This window comes from Podarcis melisellensis, assembly GCF_964234715.1.
Source record: "Podarcis melisellensis genome assembly, chromosome: Z".
Classification (NCBI taxonomy): Eukaryota; Metazoa; Chordata; class Lepidosauria; order Squamata; family Lacertidae; genus Podarcis; species Podarcis melisellensis.
The window spans coordinates 5,023,273-5,041,831 of record NC_138547.1 but is presented as its reverse complement, the minus strand read 5'-3'; the positions used below and the strand labels follow the sequence as shown (position 1 = coordinate 5,041,831).

General features: G+C 43.0%; 1 protein-coding gene across 5 annotated transcripts in view; it reads right to left on the bottom strand.

Moving 5' to 3' along the window:
* CDK5RAP2 (CDK5 regulatory subunit associated protein 2) overlaps positions 1–18,559 on the bottom strand; it is a 154,468-nt gene that overhangs the window by 28,821 nt on the left and 107,088 nt on the right. For all 5 annotated transcript variants that reach the window (XM_081896270.1, XM_081896269.1, XM_081896266.1 and 2 more), the window contains 5 exons: positions 10,779–10,877; positions 8,751–9,339; positions 5,963–6,195; positions 2,344–2,392; positions 1,182–1,300 (listed from right to left, as the gene is read on the bottom strand). In XM_081896270.1, coding sequence (XP_081752396.1) covers positions 1,182–1,300; positions 2,344–2,392; positions 5,963–6,195; positions 8,751–9,339; positions 10,779–10,877 — 1,089 coding nt within the window. The remainder of the gene's footprint in view (positions 1–1,181; positions 1,301–2,343; positions 2,393–5,962; positions 6,196–8,750; positions 9,340–10,778; positions 10,878–18,559) is intronic.

Here is an 18,559-nt window from a genome sequence, read left to right as displayed (position 1 = left end):
GCAAGCTAAGTGACCAATAGTTTTTACCCTTGTTTATGGTAGTAAATAAGCCAGTCATGGTAGGCATCCATCATGCTATGCATTCCTTATAGAGCTCAGTTTTGATTTCTACTGGCAAATATAATTATTTTGAATTCCAAAATCTGCTATCCAAACTTCTCCTGCCAAATCAAGTCATATAAAATAAGTCAAGCTCTGATTTCCTCAGCCCCTTTTAAATTTCTTAACAGCTGACTGGCTAGAAGAGTTACAATCCTGTAAGTTGAGGGCAGGAGCAGGTTAGGTTAATAAGACCAAGTCTCCTGCAAACATATTTTATCAAATTGCTAGAGCATACAAATAAAATCCTTATCCACCTTATTATCCCAACCTGCCAGGTTCCAGGAAAAACTATTAAGACCCTTTTGGATGTTTTCTAGTCAGTTATGGTATCTTAAAGAAGAGCTGAAGGTATCATAATTTGATTTTCTATAATTACCCCTAGGCCTGGTCTTATCTTGAGCATTTGTTAATGTATAATTCTTTTGATTTCTGAAAAATAAATTGCTAGCAGGGTTGAAGTTTTGAACCTCTAACCTGGCTATATTTCTTCCAATACCTGCATTTGGGCCAATATAATGAATCTTCCCTTCTTGACTATTGGAGCGTATCTGGATATTATTAGTAAAAGTAGCAAAGGCCTTATGGCTTGAGAATGTCCTGTTCCTTCCTCTCAAGTTGCCTTTTTCCAGACTGCAATTTCCTTTTTCTGCTATGTACAGGAGAGGGATATTTAACTTGCTATGGGTTGTGCAGCCTTTTAATTCTAACTAACAGTTCCCTGTCAGCAAACATATAATGCAGCAAAAACAACGCAGGAGGCAGCAGTTACGAATTATCAATGTCTGCAGCCACAGAGGTGCACTCCACTCTCTCAAGACAGAAAGATTCCAACAACAAAATTGTTCAGTTACTGATATGGACTTAGCAATCTCAGACCTATCTAAATCTTGATGTATCTTCAAACCATCACTAACTTCAGTTTCTTTGCTGGTAGGTCCTGTCTGCAGTGCTGCAATCAGAATTCCTGTCTCCACTAACCCGACCAGTGTACCAATTATGGCATTCAAACCAGAAACTTCCTTTTCCAATGATGCCTCAAGGCTGCTAAAGATTCCCTCTGCTAGAGTAAACTAGTTTACCTGGGGGGAATTTGACCGGCATGATTGCCAGGTTTTCCCTCTCGCCCTCCGTTTCTTCTTTTTCAGGCCGGGGGGATTCCAAACAGGATGGCTTTTGTGGCATCTCCAAGTCAGATAAACTATAGAAGAAAAAGAAGAGGGGATGTCTTAACATGAATTCTGCCTAATGTCTGGAGAGCTTATTTATGGTAAATTACATAGCCAAGTTCATGACCACTATGAATCACAGAAGTAGCAGACAGCAAGGAACTACCACTTCCACTTGCTGCTGCTCTTACCAGATGGACTGGGCCTCTTCCCACACTTCCCAAGGCCATCAGTTGCACCTGCCCTGAGAGGAAGATGAACAGGATTAGCTGCTCTGGGAGTGGTGGCATCAACAGGGCCCCTATGAGCCAATCTGGGAGTGACAAGAAGCTGAGGATAATTTCCAACTACTTTCTGCTCAGAGTAGACCCACTGAATAGATCTAGGCTAGTCATATTCATTAATTTAAAAGGGTATACTCAGAGTATGACTAGCCATAGATTCCTGCTATGCTCCACTCTGGGAGGAAGTGCATTACAGTCACTTCCAGGCTGGGTGTCAAGGCTTCTATTTTGAAATGTGAGCAGATTGTTTCCATCCAAGCCAGTCATTACAAAAATATTGTAATGTTAAGAATTTGGTGTCAGAATTTGCTTCTTTTCCTCTTTCCTCCCCATTCTTTTTTCCCTGTCTTTTTAAAGGGCAAGAGTCTGATGACAGGGAGTGCTATTTTAAAAATATGATTTGCAAGCCACTGAATGAACTTTTAATGAGAGAGCTTCCTAAGCAGCCTGGAAAGAGTGGCAATCCTGGTAACCCTTCTCATATGGAATAGCAAAACAAATAAGTTTTTTTTTCTTCCAAAAAATGCTAATATAGCAATGATCAATTGATGTTTCAATGGGTTCCTTGATGTGGAATAAGCAATGAACTTTCCCCTTATTTGCCCTAGAGTTCATCAAGGGATATGTTCATTGTCTCACCTGAACCCCACAAAACATGTAGGGGAGCAGGGGGACACCAGACTCTCAACCTTCAGCCTAATGTAATTCTTAAAAACGTTGTGCCCCAATTGTGACTGCTAAGTGTACTGAACTGATAAAGAAAGGTTAGCAAAAGGGAATGATGCACTTACCTTCGTGCAAGGCCACACAGTTGAGTCATCTCATCATCTATTGACTCTCCTGCAATAGGGGAAAAGAAGCCTTTCAAAATTATGCTGAAAAGATAAAGTGCTCTCTCCACCTCCCCAGCTACTGGTATTCAGAGGCTTATTGCCACTGAAAGAAACCAGATTTTTCCTGGTTCTGCATCCTGCAAACCTGGCATGCTTAGTCCCCACCCTCCCCAAGTCAAATGCAGAGGGGCCTTGGAGAAAAGGGTGGGGTGTTGGAGAGGCAAAGAAATCATGCAAGTCCCTCTTAATAGTTCCTCTCTGCAAGAAACTCAAGCCATTGCAATCTGTCCCCCAAGATTGCTACAGAAAGGACTTATATTTACCATGAAAAGTATTTCTAGATCCTGTAAAAGCTGCCGCCAGATTTTAGGTTTGGCACTGCCTGGCGGTCAATAGGCAACATTGCAAGCTTAAAAAAAAATTAAACAATTCAAGCAGGAAGCTGTCGTCTTAGCTCCTCGCTGCTTCAGTTTTTAGATAACAAGCCAGAAAGTTGGGAGATTTGGTATTAGTATAGTGTGGGAGGCAGCTTTCAACAGGAAAAGGTTGCCTAAAGGATTCACTGAGACTTCCCAGTAAGAAAGGTAGAAAAGTATGATGAAGGAACTATCAGACAAAGCATATAAGAGTAAAGGTATCACAGAATAATCACAGAATAGATTTGCACCAGGTAGTAAAGAAATCAGAGTGCCGGCAACTCTGCAAGAATCAGACTCCTCATTCACCACTCCATTCATCACCTTCATCCTGTGGCTGATGGTCAGAGTCAAGGTCTTCAAGGGAAACAGAGTGCTTGGGTTGCGACTGAGAACTCCTGTGTGAAGGTCACACTTTAGACTGCCTCCTGGAGGTGGAGGGAGTAGTAGTAGATACAGATTGTTGATGTAGAACATTTGGAAACTGATATGGGGCTGAAGGTAAACGTACTTTTTTAGCTAGGTCTCCTTGGGGCAGTGAAGTAGATCAGAAATTAAGGAATAAATAATGCAGAAAACTGCATCAGTTGAGACCGATTCTGGACAGTTGTGTATTGAGTACTGAATATTGAATATTGAGGCTGGTTCATGCTGGGGTGAGCTGCATAAATACATTGGCTCTGATAGGAGTTTCCATAGGATGAGGAATTCTTCTAAGTCCAGCTGAGGGAGAGCTTCCTTGTGATTGAACTGCTTGCTCTCCTTGTCCTCCACAGGAATACAGTCATACCTCGGTTTACAGCCACTTCAGGTTGCGTTTTTTCGGGTTACGGACAGCTAAAGCCCAGAAGTACCAGAACGGGTTACTTTTGGGTTTCAGCGGTCGCACATGCGCAGAAGCGCTAAATTACTCTTTGCACATGTGCAGAAGCGCCAAATCGCAATCCGTGCATGCGCAGACGCGGGTTGCAAATGCTGCAGGTTGTGAACGTGCATCCCGCACGGATCACGTTCACAACCCAAGCGTCCACTGTATTCTGTTGCCATTCTCTCTCTGTGCAGTGAGCATTCTTCAGCCAAAGCAGGGACAGAACCTCCTGCTGAGCTTTCTATTGCACACCTCTCCCTCAGAATAATGCCATATAAAGGGGAATTTATGGGCACACCTGATCTGGCTCTGAGATGTTCTGTATAGAAATCCCCTAGAGAGGGGGAAGGAGAGGCTGGTAAACTGGGAAGATCTGTCATAACTGTTGAAAGTAGCAGTAGCTGCTGCTTACATGGGAGGAGGGCTGGAGCTAAAGTCTGTGTAGAGGCAGATCTAGCTGAATCATGCCTATTGCCTTTACAGGCTGTAGTTTGCTGCTGCAATTCTCTCCTGGCAGGAGAGTGTGGATTTCATCTGTGCCTTTACCATTTAAATGCAGGCAAAGAAACAGAACTGAACGATAGCCAGTTGTTTGCAGATTGTTAGCAAAGTGGCAGAAAACTAGCTAAACCCCCATGGAGAACTAACAGTTTCCGTTTCCAAAGCCTTAACTGCACTCAGCATTAGGGCTCGAGAGGGAGAAATACAGAAGCTACTGATACTTATAAGTAATGAAAATAAGCAGAAGGTAAAGGAACTAGAGCCACAGAGAAATTCAACAAGAGGTAGAATAAACAAGGAATTAACCAGATTGAAAAAAGGTGTGCACCAGAAGTCTCAGGAAGAAACAACCACTTCCCATAAGGCAAAATTAAAAACTGAGGGAGGGAGGAGCAGGGAGGAGCCAAGACCGCAGCTTCCTTTTTTAATTAATAAATTAATTTTTCAAGCTTGCATTATTGCTATTGACCACCAGGCAGCACCACACCTAAACCCAATCTGGCCAGTTTTTTACAGGGTCTCCAGAAAGACAGGGATGTGTCAACTCAATTCCTGAGTCCCCTCCATATGTCAGAAGACTTGGGGGAAAACAGGCTGGGGAGGAGGCTGCTCTCATTTTGTGCTAAACACCTGAAGAAGCAGCACAAGTTTCTCCTGTGGCCCTGCCTCTGCAAAAGCCCAGAGGAAAGAAATAACTCTTCCTTCCCCCAAGTCCTCTACACATGCCAAAGGACCAAGGAGGCAGTGAGGGAATGATGACTGCAAAAGCAGCTGGCCACTGACACCAAAACATATGGATGCATTGGGCTGGGGGAACCTATCCACCCCTTGTTTAGGAAGGCAAATTTTGTTTAAAGGTTATTATTATGACAGGCTGATGCATAGACATCATAAGGACAGCCATGTCTTTTTATATTCTAAGTTTGAGGGCAGGGACCTTCTTACTGCTGATTTTTAAGTCTCTCTGTGAGCTTTTTTGGCTACAGGGATAAGTATAAATGCCTTTACTAAACAGAATTTTTAAAAATCAAATCTGCACCCCCAAACCACAGCCCTTCCACAAAACAGTGGGCTGCCACTCTAACTTTCAGCCTGCTTGAATATTCTGCTCCAGCCCTCGTCTTTACTTGTGATTCAGTGCAACCCTATTGTGCAAAGATATATTGAATTGTCTCAGTTGTCAGCAATTTCATTAGTATATATGATACCATCTGCTGATTTGAACAGAAAGGCATTTTAATGTTTATTCGCTGGAGAAACTTATTTCCAATGTGAAGAATTTGATATATGATAATTGAATACACTCAAGTCTTTTGAGAATACAGCTAGGACATGTAAACTACAATATTGTTTCTCAAATTAAAGTCTCTTGGTATCGGAAAACAAAGTAACATCAAACCCAGAAATATTTGCAACCCCATGCTGTGCCCGTAAAGTTACATTTCTGCACACCTAATGGGGCATGCACTTGGTAGCACACTTGGTTGGTACTGCTACCCAATGGGATTGCAGTTTGTGGGATTGCCTGGAATTTCTGCCCAGAGTTTAAAATATACCTTTTAAAAACTGAACAGCAGCACTCAACTCTACAACATTTGTTGAAGATCCCATAGTAGATCTATATTCCTATCTTAAATGATAAATGAGGGGCCCAATCTTCGACAATCACCATGCGATAAGGAGAAGAAGGGGAAAGAAAAAACATTGGCACACAGATAGGAGCCCAGAAAACAGATAGGAATGTGTGTCTGAGATCTATAACTGAAGATAAGCAACAAACACAGCCACACACCATACAGACACTGCTGTTCCAGCCTCTCAAACAGCTGGGCACTTTGATTCAGCTGTTCGCGAAAGCCCTCTGCAACACAATAATCCACTTCGCTGGCCTGCAAGAGCTCCTCAAAAGCTCTGATCAAATTGGACAGGTGCTGGCGGTAAGTTGCACAGATGCTGTGGATCTCTTGAATTTTCTGACGCTGGTAAGACTGCTCATGTACTGGAGAGTGGATTGGGGAATCGTGCCTTTAAAAAAAGGGGGGGAAACCAGAAGCCGACTTTAGAAAGAAGATGCATCCAGCTTTTCAAAGTTGACTCAAAACACAATTTCTAGACTAGAATTTTGCACAAGGCATGATATTTGTGAGGGACCACATGTGAGAGTATCTATTTCACCTCCCTTCTGCAGTCCCCCCTTGAAGAAAGCTCCTCTGCAGAATCACCTGGTGCCCTCTGGAACCATGTTTCAGAGAGTGGAATTGATCAAAGCATGAAGTTTTCCTCTAACTATAAAACTTACCAAAATATTTGTGATTTTTAATAAGCAGTTTAAATCAACAAAATATTATATGAGCAGTGAGATATTTGCAGTTCATGGTGAACACAGAGGGTGCTATTCAACTATGTCATACTCACAAGGAGATCCATGGAAATCAATGAAAAATGCAAGTTCGTGGTTTTCAATGTGTCTACACTGGATAGGACTTAGTTGGATATCATCCAGAATTTCCAGATTCTTTTAAACAGAGTACAATCAACAACTGATAATGATAGTGACCATTTGAAACATTGTTCTTACTACCTTGATATTTCAGAAATGCAGAAATTCAAGAGCAAGGCAACTGTTATTGAAATGATATAGTGGGATTTAGAAGCAATTTAATTCTCCAGAGCAAATACCCTGAAGTGAACCCAATCAAGTCTGTTTGTACTCTTCTTTCTTGTTCTAACAGAGAAATAAATAGCACAAGGTTTTGCATTTTGTTTTGTGAAATAATTTGTCACTTCTTTACCTTTTTGTACATTTCTTTTGTCATTTATGGAAAGGTGGCTGCAGTTGTTGTTCCCCCCTCATCTTATGTATTGTGAACCTGGCATGTACTAATAAAAATCTAATTTCCCCAACCCCAGATGTGACATATAAAGCACCACTGAAGAACAAAATGAATACACAGAGAAGTAGATGTTTGGTAGATAAAGATAAACAAAATGAAACACCCCACCACAATCATCCTAGAAGCTCTAGCTGAGTTTTCCTGTTGACACACAAGAAAAGTCTGAAGGCCCATCCAGTGTAGCATCTTAGTCTCACAGTGGCCAAACAGATACCTCTGAGAAGCCCATAAGCAGTACCTGAATGCAGCAGCACTCTCCCCACCTGCAGACCCCAGCAACTAGTATTCAGAGGCATGCTGTCTCCAGCTGTGGTGGCATAATATAGCCACCATGGCAGGTAACCACCAATAGCCTTATCCTCCATGAAAACTGTCTAATCCTCTTTTAAAGTTATCCAATTTCTGGCCTCCATTTCATAAGCCCTCATCATACTGCCTCCGATACTGGAGGTAGTAACCAGTCTTTTAATACAGTGGTGCCTTGCTAGACGAAAATAATCCGTTCCGCGATTCTCTTCGTCTAGCGGTTTTTTCGTCTTGCGAAGCAAGCCCATTGACAGCTTAGCGGATTAACGCTACAGCTGTCTAGCGGCTTCTAGCGATCAGCTGTTAAGCGGCTTATCAGCGGAACAGCTGATAAGCGGCTTAGCGGCTTAGGAAAAGGGAGAAAAAAAGCGAAAAAACCCGCGGGGGGACGCAAGATTTTTTCGTCTTGTGAAGCAACCCCATAGGGAAATTCGTTTTGCGAAGCGCCTCCAAAACGGAAAACCCTTTCGTCTAGTGGGTTTTCCGTCTTGCAAGGCGTTCGTCTTGGGGGCACCACTGTAATTTACCTCAACATAAGAGCAGCCTTGCTGGATCATAACAAAGACCCATCTAGTGCAGCATTCTGCTTCCCCAGTTAGCCAACCAGATGCTGCAACAAAAGCCTACAGGCAGGACATGAAGAGAAGAGCCCTGTCCCATTGTTGATCCCAGAAATTGTTCCTCAAAATGGTGCCTTTCATAGATTCTATGATAGGAAGCCATTGCTAAATGTATGCTCCATGAATTGCTTTAATCCTCTATTAAACCCACCCAAGCTAGTGGCCATCACTACATCTACTGACAACAAGCTCCATAAGCAAATGATGCACTATGGGGTGGGGGACCACCTTTATACAGCAGGCTAATTTCTCTGTTCTCCATCCAAACAAGCATGAGGACACTTCAGGCCAGGCAAAATCACTCAAGGGAGTTATGAAGCAGGGCTAGTGAGTAGTGTGTGGTCTGAGAAGAGAATGTGGCCATGGAATAGTTCCATGGGGCCAGATAGGGAGATCTGGAGGGTCACATTTGGCCTGAGGTTCCCCATCCTTGCTCTAAGCTGCCTTCTGAAGTTTCCCTAAGCACTGCAAAACACTTTGGGTACTAAGCAAGGCAGTGAGGAATGTGTTCTTGGGTGAGATATGAGGGCCAGATAGAGGCCTGGAGGGCTACATATCTGGCCTCCAAGCCTGAGCTTCCCCATCCCTGCCCTAGCATAATCTGTCTCATGATGACACACATGAGAATATGACATCAGTACGGCCTCCAAGGCTGCTCAGAGTCCTATGGAGTATTACATTCAAGAACCATTCATGTATTTACTTAACCATCCTGCCCACTCCAAACTTCCTCCCCAAAGCTGCTTTATCATAAGCTCACCTAGCCAGTGAAACTCCTTTAAGTTTATTTTGCAGACGGCACACCTCATCCAGAAGATGTATGTTTGCAATCTGCTCTTTTTCCAACTCCATCTCATTCTCTGACAGCAGTTCCTTCAGCTTTTGAATTTTTTTTTCATTTTGTTGCTCCAAGTCATGAGATGTGAGATCCTTGATGTGGATTTGAGGCTCCTCTTGCAGATGCTCATCAGAGAAAGTTTGCAACTCTGGCCTACTGGCATCTATTATGGGAAGAAAATGATGGTGCGTGGGCAGCTCCCCATCATTCTGAGTTGTACTTAAAATATCACCAGAAGGGAGTTGCTTGGCAGGCTCAAAGTGGATCATCAGCATCCTGTACTTTGCCAGTTCAGACTTCAGAATCTTAATTATTTGTCTCAATTCTTCAATGTCATCAGTAGCTTCATAGTCAAATGCATCTATGCTTGTAATTCTTAAGCTGAGTGAAAGTAGGCTCCTAGAATCTGAGTATGTGGTAGTTGCATCAGCATTTTCCTTCTCTGAGAAAGCAAACTCTTGATTTAGCTCTTTCATAGCAAGCTTTGACTCAGGTGTGGAAGTTTCTGTTTCTGGAAATAAAATAATGTGTTTTACTTAAAGGTTAGAGGTTATGATTCGGTCTAAGACATTCCCTTATTTTTGCAACCAATGAGGCTTTTGGGTCTGCCACTGCTCAGCATTATCTGCATGAATGGGAAATTTATGGCCCTCCAAATGTTGTGGGACTCAGTTACCATCAGCCCCAGCCATAATGGCCATTTGTTAGGGATCATAGGAATTGCAGTCCAGAAGGCCACAGGTTCTCCATTCCTACTATTACGAAAAGCTTATAGGAGTGGTGGAGAACTGGTGGTCCTTCAGTTGTTGTTGGAGTCCAACTCTCATAGCCATCTGCATCTAATACTCTAATACTGACAGCTCCATTTACACAAGTGGCCTCTGCTTTGTCCAGTCATTTGACTATTCCAAAACTCAACTCATAAACTTTCTCCTCTAAGTCAACTATAAACAATTTGACTGAAAAGGTCTGAGTGCACAATGTATTATGAACAAACTGATTGCTGACAGTCCAAAAACCTGCTCTAGGTCATCCCTTTGAAGTACTACCTTGCTGGATACAGTCCAACAGTGTTTCCAAGAGTAGCTACGGCAGGAATGTGATAGTCAACTCCATTTGTATGGCCCCAGCACAAAGTACTCGGAAATATTTTTCCTTTGGTTATAGAGGTTCCATTTAAATATCCCAATGAATACCAGATTAGACCTAACCATCAATCATTTCTCTAATCTAAGTGACACTGGAAAGCAATTCAGTTAAGTTAAAATGCCCAAGCTATCTGAATCCTACTCCTTAAACAAACAACCCCAGACCAATTCTGTTGTGGTTTGCTAGTAACCAAGCAACATTCTTCATGTCCCATAACTCTTCTTCCAATTTCCATTCATTATCATTTAACGATGGGGAAAATTCCTGGTGGAACATGAACTTTGGGGGACTTTCTAGTGTTGACAACAGAGTATATTGGTACTTCCATAGCAGTCACATGACTGATAAACTATAATCTGCACTAATTCCTTTATATTTTGAGGGAATCAAAGGGAGAGGGTAAGGTGGTGTTTAGAAACCTCAGGAATGCAAAAATAAAAAATCAGAATCCATTAATAATTTATTTAATCACAAGCCAAGATCAGACCAATTCTGTGGCACTGAGTACATAGAGAGTTGTGCACACATTTCATTCATTTTATTAAAACCCATACTCATAAATCCCGGGGACTCTTCCACACTTAAAAGACTGTGGCTGCTATTCCCAGGGGCTGCTATTGTGGGATAATTAAGCAAACAATATTTAAAGGTTACAGACTGTGGTAAAAAGAGCAATTAACTTTAGCAAACAAGCTGTTAGCTGGAATTTATTTGGACAATTAACAAAAATGACCAGCTTGTTTTGCAAGAAAGGTTTGTTCTCCCAATCCCGGCAAAATCACTTGTGTATCCATCTCATACCTTGGCTGCTGCTCAGATCCTTGGCTGTTTCGCCTTTGCTTTCACCACTGACCAAGGTGACATCCACTTCAGAGCCATTTACTCTGATCAATGACTCAGCTGGAGAAAACATGGAAATGAAGAGAAAAGTGGTAAGAGAAAAGGGACACATTTAAAGAATGAAACATCTCAGCAATTTAGAAGTTCAAACTGATCTTCACAGGTGCAGGAGAGAAATGTGACCTTCCAAAGCCTCTCTGTCTGGCACTCAGAAATCTCCCCACACAGACCCCTCACTGGTCCAGCTTTGCATCATGACTGTTTTTGCCTGGCCTTGGACTGTGAGAATGCCTTTTGCTTGCAGGTATAGGAGTATGGAGAGTGTGTGTGAATGTGTGTTAAACTAGCCTACTGTGCAAAGGTAAAACTTGCATTTGTTTCTCCTCCCCCTTGTGCCCCTGCTGTGCCCACCGCTGGAAGGGTGGTTCTTGCATGCTATGGAAACTGTGGTCACAGTCATTCAGAGCAAGCAAGGGAATGTAGCCCTTGAGATGAAAAAGAATCCCTACCTCTGATCTAAAGTACACATTTGCAGTGTTTCATCCTATCTGAAGGCATACCTCCTGCATGTCATGTTCCCATTCCTTAAGATCAGCTGCTGGGGTGCTCCTAGGTTAGGTGGGTGATGAACAGGAATTTTTTGATGCTGGCATTTCACCTATAAAACAGTGTCTCTGAAAATACTTCTTCAGTAAGGATTCTTATTTTTATGGACACAAAGTTTAAAGGGCTTTTATTTTCCCAAGGATTTAATGACTTATTGTTTTTGTAGCAGCTGTTATCTTATTGTCCAGATCTCTTTTTGCATGTTTCATGGTTCAAGAGTTCTTTTGGATGTTATTACTGTTGGTTTCTGCTTTCTTCTCTGTGCAGCGAAGTGCTTGTCACAAGACAATGTTTACATTCCACAGGATGTACTGTTGGAGGTTTTCCCACGGGAAAGGAGACTGGATGTGACGTACACTGGTTTTCCTGTTTTTCACTGCTCTTTGCAGTTTCAGTTTGTGATTCTCTCCGTGCTTTAGAGGAGAGATGACGCTTTCTCTGCTCCGGCAGAGGGAAAATGTTTTTCTGTAACTTACCAGCTTTGAACTGTAAATAAAGTAGTATAGAGCATGTTGGCTCATACTTTTCATCATTCCGCTGTGCACTGGACACTGCTTATCAACAACATTTGGTTTCGGGCCCAGAAAAATGCAGTGTTTTGAGGATGCACTCCTGAAGTCGGGCTCCTGGCAAAGGAACAAAGGAGAAAGAAACGAAGTGCCGGCAAAGCATCGGAACAGCGGCAGAGAGACGGAACGCACGGTATCTGCTCTGCGCGTCAAAATGATTGATGAAGGTATGTGCTACTGCTCCGGGCAGCCTGCCAGCTTCTAATTAATGGCTTTAAGGCTGGTCTTTGAACTATTATAGCCGATTTTGCCGTGCCACAGGCAAATGGCTCAAAGGGACGCTATGCTGGTGGAAAACGAAAGTAACTTTTATATATGCTGTAAACAGCTGCAGCTCTATGACGCAGCAAGAATTTAGCACAGCATAGAGAAAGCACTTGGGGACTTTCACTTTTGAGCTTGCTTTTGGAATGCAGTTTGAAACAGCTGCAGATAAGCAACGCAGCATACAGAAAGGCGCAGGCTCAAAGGCAGAGGCTGTTTTGAAATTGCCTTTGGATTAAAGCAGCTTGATTTAAAGCAGCAGTGATGGCTAGCTGCAGAAGGCTGGATGAAGCAAGTGGGGAATTTGATACCACTGATCAGCCAAATGCTCAACTCACAGTAGCCTGTGATACTGCCATGATTCAGAATAAAGCAGATCGGCGGGGTGCTAGCTGCATCAACAAGGGGGAGGCTTCACATACGTCATCCCGTAGTGCAGTGGAACCACCAGATGGCGCCAAAGCTTTGAAGGCAGTGAAATGCTACTCATGTGGACGTCTAGGCCATATGAAGAGGGAATGCAAATATCCCAGGGCCAAGACAGAGCAGCGCAGCGGAAGCTCATCGCGTGGAAAAGGCCAGAGCACAGGCAAAGGTCCGGTGTCCAGGACAACGCAGCACAAGGCAATGGTCTCACGCTACGCTCCAAAGGTTGCAGAGGTTGCAGAGGTCCAGAAGACGTCTAGATCTTTCTTCGTTGTTGATTCAGCGGCAACCCACCACATGTGCAACGATAAGCGACTGTTCGTGTCTTTTACACCGCAGGAAGGTGCAATTCACCAGGCGGATGACCACACTATCCCCAGTAAAGGCTACGGAACTGTTGTTCTTCACAGTTTGGACTTATCGATACAGGACGTGCTTTATGTGCCGGACGCGAAACATAATCTGCTTAGCGTTGGACAGCTGATGGAGCGGAAAATAGACGTTTCCTTTAAGAACAATAAGTGCATCATCACAAAGAAAAATGATTATCAATTGTATGCTGAATTTGTTGATCGTTTGTTTCTTTTGTATTATGATGATGTTGTGCAGGATGACACTTGTTGCATTGCAGGTTCTAACAAAAGTTTGCATGCAGATTGTATTCATGCTTTTCATCGAAAATTTGGTCATTTGCATTTTGAGGCAGTATCTAAAATGCCTGCCTTGGTTGAAGGTATGACTATTAAACCCTGCAGGTACCACATGAAGTGCAAGGCATGCGCAGCAAACAAGGTGAAAATGGCTGCAAAAGGTAAGGTGTCTAGTAGGCAAGCTACAGAACCATACCAGGTTGTTCATGCTGATTTGGTTGGACCACTAGCGCCCTCTTTGGGTGGGAATAGGTACTTCATGGTTCTTATTGGTGCATTTTCCAGGTATATTTATGTGTACAATCTCAAGCAGAAATCAGAGGCTTTTCCTAGGTTCAAGGAATTCTGTGCCTGGTTGGGAAATGTGCATGGTAAAAAGATAAAGATTCTTTTCACCGACCGGGGGGGAGAGTTCACTTCTCAGCAGTTTGAAGCTTTTCTGGCTGAGAAAGGAATTCAACACGATTTGTCTAGTCCTCGCTCGCCATGGCAGAATGGGCTTGCGGAACGAGCAAATCAAACATTGCTTCAAGGATTAAAAACCTTGCTGCATGATGCAAATCTTCCAGAGAGTTATTGGGCCGAAGCTCTCTCATGTTTCACTTACAGGTTATCTTCAGCGATTGGTTGTACCCCCTATGAGAAGATGTTTGGCAAGAAGCCATACATCAAACACATGAAAATTTTTGGTTCTGACATGTGGGTTCGCTCACCACAAAACTCCAAGTTAGACAAGCGTGGATTGCATGGTATCTTTCTAGGTTATCAGAAAGGGTCTTACAGAATAATGATGACTGACTCTAAGGAGATTAAGCTCACAAGAAGTGTTGAGTACAATGCCAAGTGGGGGGAGAATGTGGGAATTTTCCAATGTTATCCTGATGACAGTGATGAGACTGAGGATAGTCAAAAGCAACCGCAACAACCCACACCCACTGATGAAGGTTCTGATTCTGAGTCTGAAACTGAATCGGGTGATTCAGAGGATTTCAAGAGTGCGAAAGCCTCTATGCGACCCTCTGAAAGCTCTGATCTAGAATTGGAGGAACCATTGTTCACAATAGGTCGTTTTTCTCCTAAGAAGGAAGAGGAGAGTGTTGAAGACTTAAGGCTAATTCGTAGGTCACAGAGAGCCACAAAAGGCAGACCTCCAAAGAGATTTGCTGATGAGTTTGCTAAGATAGCAGTGACAGCTGTTAAAAGCTCCAAGAAGGTTTTTGAACCTTCAAGTTTCCAAGAAATCCAGGATTTGGATTCAAAGGAAGCTGAGCCATGGTTAAATGCCATGAAGGCTGAGCTTGATTCCTTGGAAAGGAACAAAACATGGGAACTAGTTCCAGTAGTTCCAGGAATGAAACTGCTTGGAAGCAAATGGGTCTTCAAAGCGAAGACTGATCAAAATGGCAAGATAGTCAGACACAAAGCCAGGTTGGTAGCCAGAGGTTTTGCACAGGTACCAGGTGAAGACTATCACGAGACCTACTCACCCACAGTGAGGTATGAGAGCATTAGGCTTATGCTCAAGCTAGCTGCAGAGGAAAATCTACACATTAGTCACCATGATGTGAATACAGCTTTTCTGTACGGATCTCTAGGTGAATCACTTTATATGCTTCCACCTGATGGCGTACAGGTAAAACAGGGATTTGTTTGTGCTCTGAAAAAGTCCCTTTATGGTCTCAAACAAAGTGCACGGTGTTGGCACACAAAACTCACTGAAGTATTGTTTTCTCTAGGTTTTAAGCAAGGGAAATCTGATCCATGTGTATTTGTCAAAGAGGAGGGGCAAAAGAAACTGTATTGTTTGTTTTATGTTGATGATCTTTTATTCTTTTGGAAAGATGTCACAATGTACAATAACGCCCTAGCTCAACTCAAAGAGCACTTTGACATGAAAGATCTTGGTGAGGTAAACAACTACCTATCTCTGGAAATAGAGAGAGATCAAGATGGTAACATTCTAGTACACCAGTCACGGAAAATTGCTGATGTGTTAAGCAAACTAAACCTGATGGATGCTAACCCTGTGGACACACCGATGATAACAGGTTATCAGGTAGATGACACTGAAGAAGCATTTTCTGACACTACACTGTACAGAAGTGTGCTAGGCAAGCTAAACTTCATTGCCAGATGTTCAAGACCAGACATTGCTGTAAGCTGTAATTTGCTAAGCAGACAAGTCAACAATCCTACTGTTAAGGATTGGAAAGCTCTGAAACGCATAGCGCGGTATTTGAAAGGCACTATGCATTACAGACTGAGATTTAACAATCAGAAGTCTGGTGGTCTTGAGATATTTGCAGATGCAAGTTTTGGAAGTGACACTACAGACAGGAAAAGTACGTCTGGAGTTTGCTATAAGTACAATCAGGGTCTATTTGATTGGTCATGCAAGAAGCAAACAACAGTTAGCTTAAGTACTTGTGAAGCTGAACTGAATGCACTGTCTTATTCACTTAAAGATTGTGAATGGTTGTTACAATTGTGCAAAGACATGAAAATTCCTGTCAAATGTCCAATCCAGGTTTACCAGGACAACAAAGCATGTTTGGCTTTGCTGAATTCTGAAGGTTGTAAGCAAAGCACGAAGCACTTGCAATTGAAGGTGCAACATGCTAGGGAACGTATTCAGAAGGGACTCGTAACGGTGTCCTATATGCCAGGTAATGAAATTCCTGCTGATGTATTGTCCAAGATTGTATCAAGGGATCAACACTGTACCTATGTGCAGAAGTTGGGTTTGTACTGATATTGTACGAACACGCTGCCCAGAGATGTTCACAGAAAGGGGGAGGATGTTGGTTTCTGCTTTCTTCTCTGTGCAGCGAAGTGCTTGTCACAAGACAATGTTTACATTCCACAGGATGTACTGTTGGAGGTTTTCCCACGGGAAAGGAGACTGGATGTGACGTACACTGGTTTTCCTGTTTTTCACTGCTCTTTGCAGTTTCAGTTTGTGATTCTCTCCGTGCTTTAGAGGAGAGATGACGCTTTCTCTGCTCCGGCAGAGGGAAAATGTTTTTCTGTAACTTACCAGCTTTGAACTGTAAATAAAGTAGTATAGAGCATGTTGGCTCATACTTTTCATCATTCCGCTGTGCACTGGACACTGCTTATCAACAACATTTACCAATCATTTTCATTGTCTGTAAGCCGCCTTGCAGGCTTGGAAGCTGAAAAGAATGTAAGCCTTTTGAGTAAGTAAATAAAGCCACATGGTGTTGGTTCCTAGCTTTTGCTGATCTTCTACCCTACTGGTACTATGGATGCAGGAAGAGAGGCAAAACAGTCTAAGAGCAGACAATTGCCCCATGTTCTTCATCTTATTTTTCTTCATCATCTCCTCACATTTTCTGTTGAGTGTTGGCATGCCCTATCAGTAGATGCCCAATCAATATATTACCAAGCATCTAGTGCCTAAAAAGCACCAAGAAAAAAAGTGAGAAATTATTCTCACAGGCATTCTCATTAGCCAAATTAACTTGGCTGTGGGCCCTAGTTTCCCCCGTCATGTTTATGTGTGATCTAAATTGACATGATGGAATGGCCTTGCAGGTCTGGTCAATCCTCAGCTCCCCTCCTATATGCCACCATTATGTTTTATGGAAGAAAGGCAAGATCAGGAGTAACCTAGTGGGGATAAGTAGTCCAAAGGAAGAGGTGAGGCAATTCACAGCCCGATGATGATGACAAAAGGCAAGTGCCATATGAACCAAAACCAATCTGTAACTGTCTGCTGGTGAGCTCAGCAAGCTGCAGATTCATTATTGCAGAAGAGAATGTCAAACATAAGTGGCTAGGTCCCAGTAGAGTTGAGGAACCTGTGGCCCTTCACCCATTGTTGGACTCCAGCTGATGAAGGGAACTGGAATCAAACAATATATGGAGTGTGCAATGTTGGCTACCCCAGGGTGAAATGTAAATAACTACAAAAATCCAAGTATTTCTGCAGAATCCTCCTGGCTCTCCTCTACCACTTTTAACCCTCAGCTCCTACTACCATTCCTTACTTCAGAGTTAAGGAGAGGGCATTCTAATCAAGTTTGGCAGCATTATACCTGTTTTATCCCTTTAGCTGCATGTTGAGCTGCTCACTGATTGAAGTTCTTAGATCCATCTGTGCAACTTAACTTTCAGTATCACAAGGAGATAGGTGCAAGGTAGAAATGGGTTTGGGGGCAGGTAAACTACTGCCTATTGTTGGCCTGGTAGAAAATCCAATCCTTATTGGGATTGAACTATAAATTGAATTAAAGGGACAGCAAAGTGGTGGTGGATGGGAGGGAGGGGAAATGATGCCAATCCTTCAGTGGTATGAGGGATCCCTGCAGTAAACCACTGGCAAGGGGAGAGGGGACAGCAACTGTCTTCCAATGTAATCCAGAGTACATCTTTGCAAGGCACAGCTCCATTTCTTCTAGCCGAGTGAGACATTAAATTCTATTCCTCATCCACAATGTTAAAATGATCTACTTTATCTGTCTCCAAGCGAACAAGTGTCTTCATAAAAAAAAAATTACTGTTCTGCAACCATCTTATTTATTATACTTATTCTCTTATGTACCACTTGATCCACAAGGAAAGCACATTCGGGAACCTAGGGTAATGTGCATAATAAATAAGATGTGGGCATTAACATTTTCTCTTCAATGAAACAGACACACACGCACCCCACACATTCATGAAATAGTAAGAGAAGTAAGAGAGAACGGAGAATGGGTGTTTCATTCTTACCCCTATGTCATGCTCCCCAATCTAAATGCTCCCAAACCTGCTATCTGACCCACAGAAAAACAGACAGGGAAGCATGGACATCCATGGAAAGGGTCTGTAGCCTCATGGTAGTGTCCTCATGTTCAATCCCAGGCATAACCAGTAGCAGCTGATGGAAAATACCCTTCTATGCCCAAGGGCCTGGAAAGGCAGAGTAGACCAGTGTTTCTAAAGCAGGGGCCATATGGGTCCCTGGAGCCCCGCCAGGAAATTCCAAGGAGGGCCCAGGTTACAAAATGTGAAAATGGAGGCCACACCACGAGGCTAGGGGGCCACAGAGGGAAGTGAGAAGTGATGGGGGGGATCATTTTTCATTAAATCCTGATTGGTTGGCTATCTGCTTGGCTAATTCCAAGCAGGTATGGGGTGGCCCACCAGGGCCTAGAGTTCCTTTTTGCCATGTGTGTTTTCTTGGAGCAGTCCTGGCTTGTTTCTGGTGGGAGAAAGAATT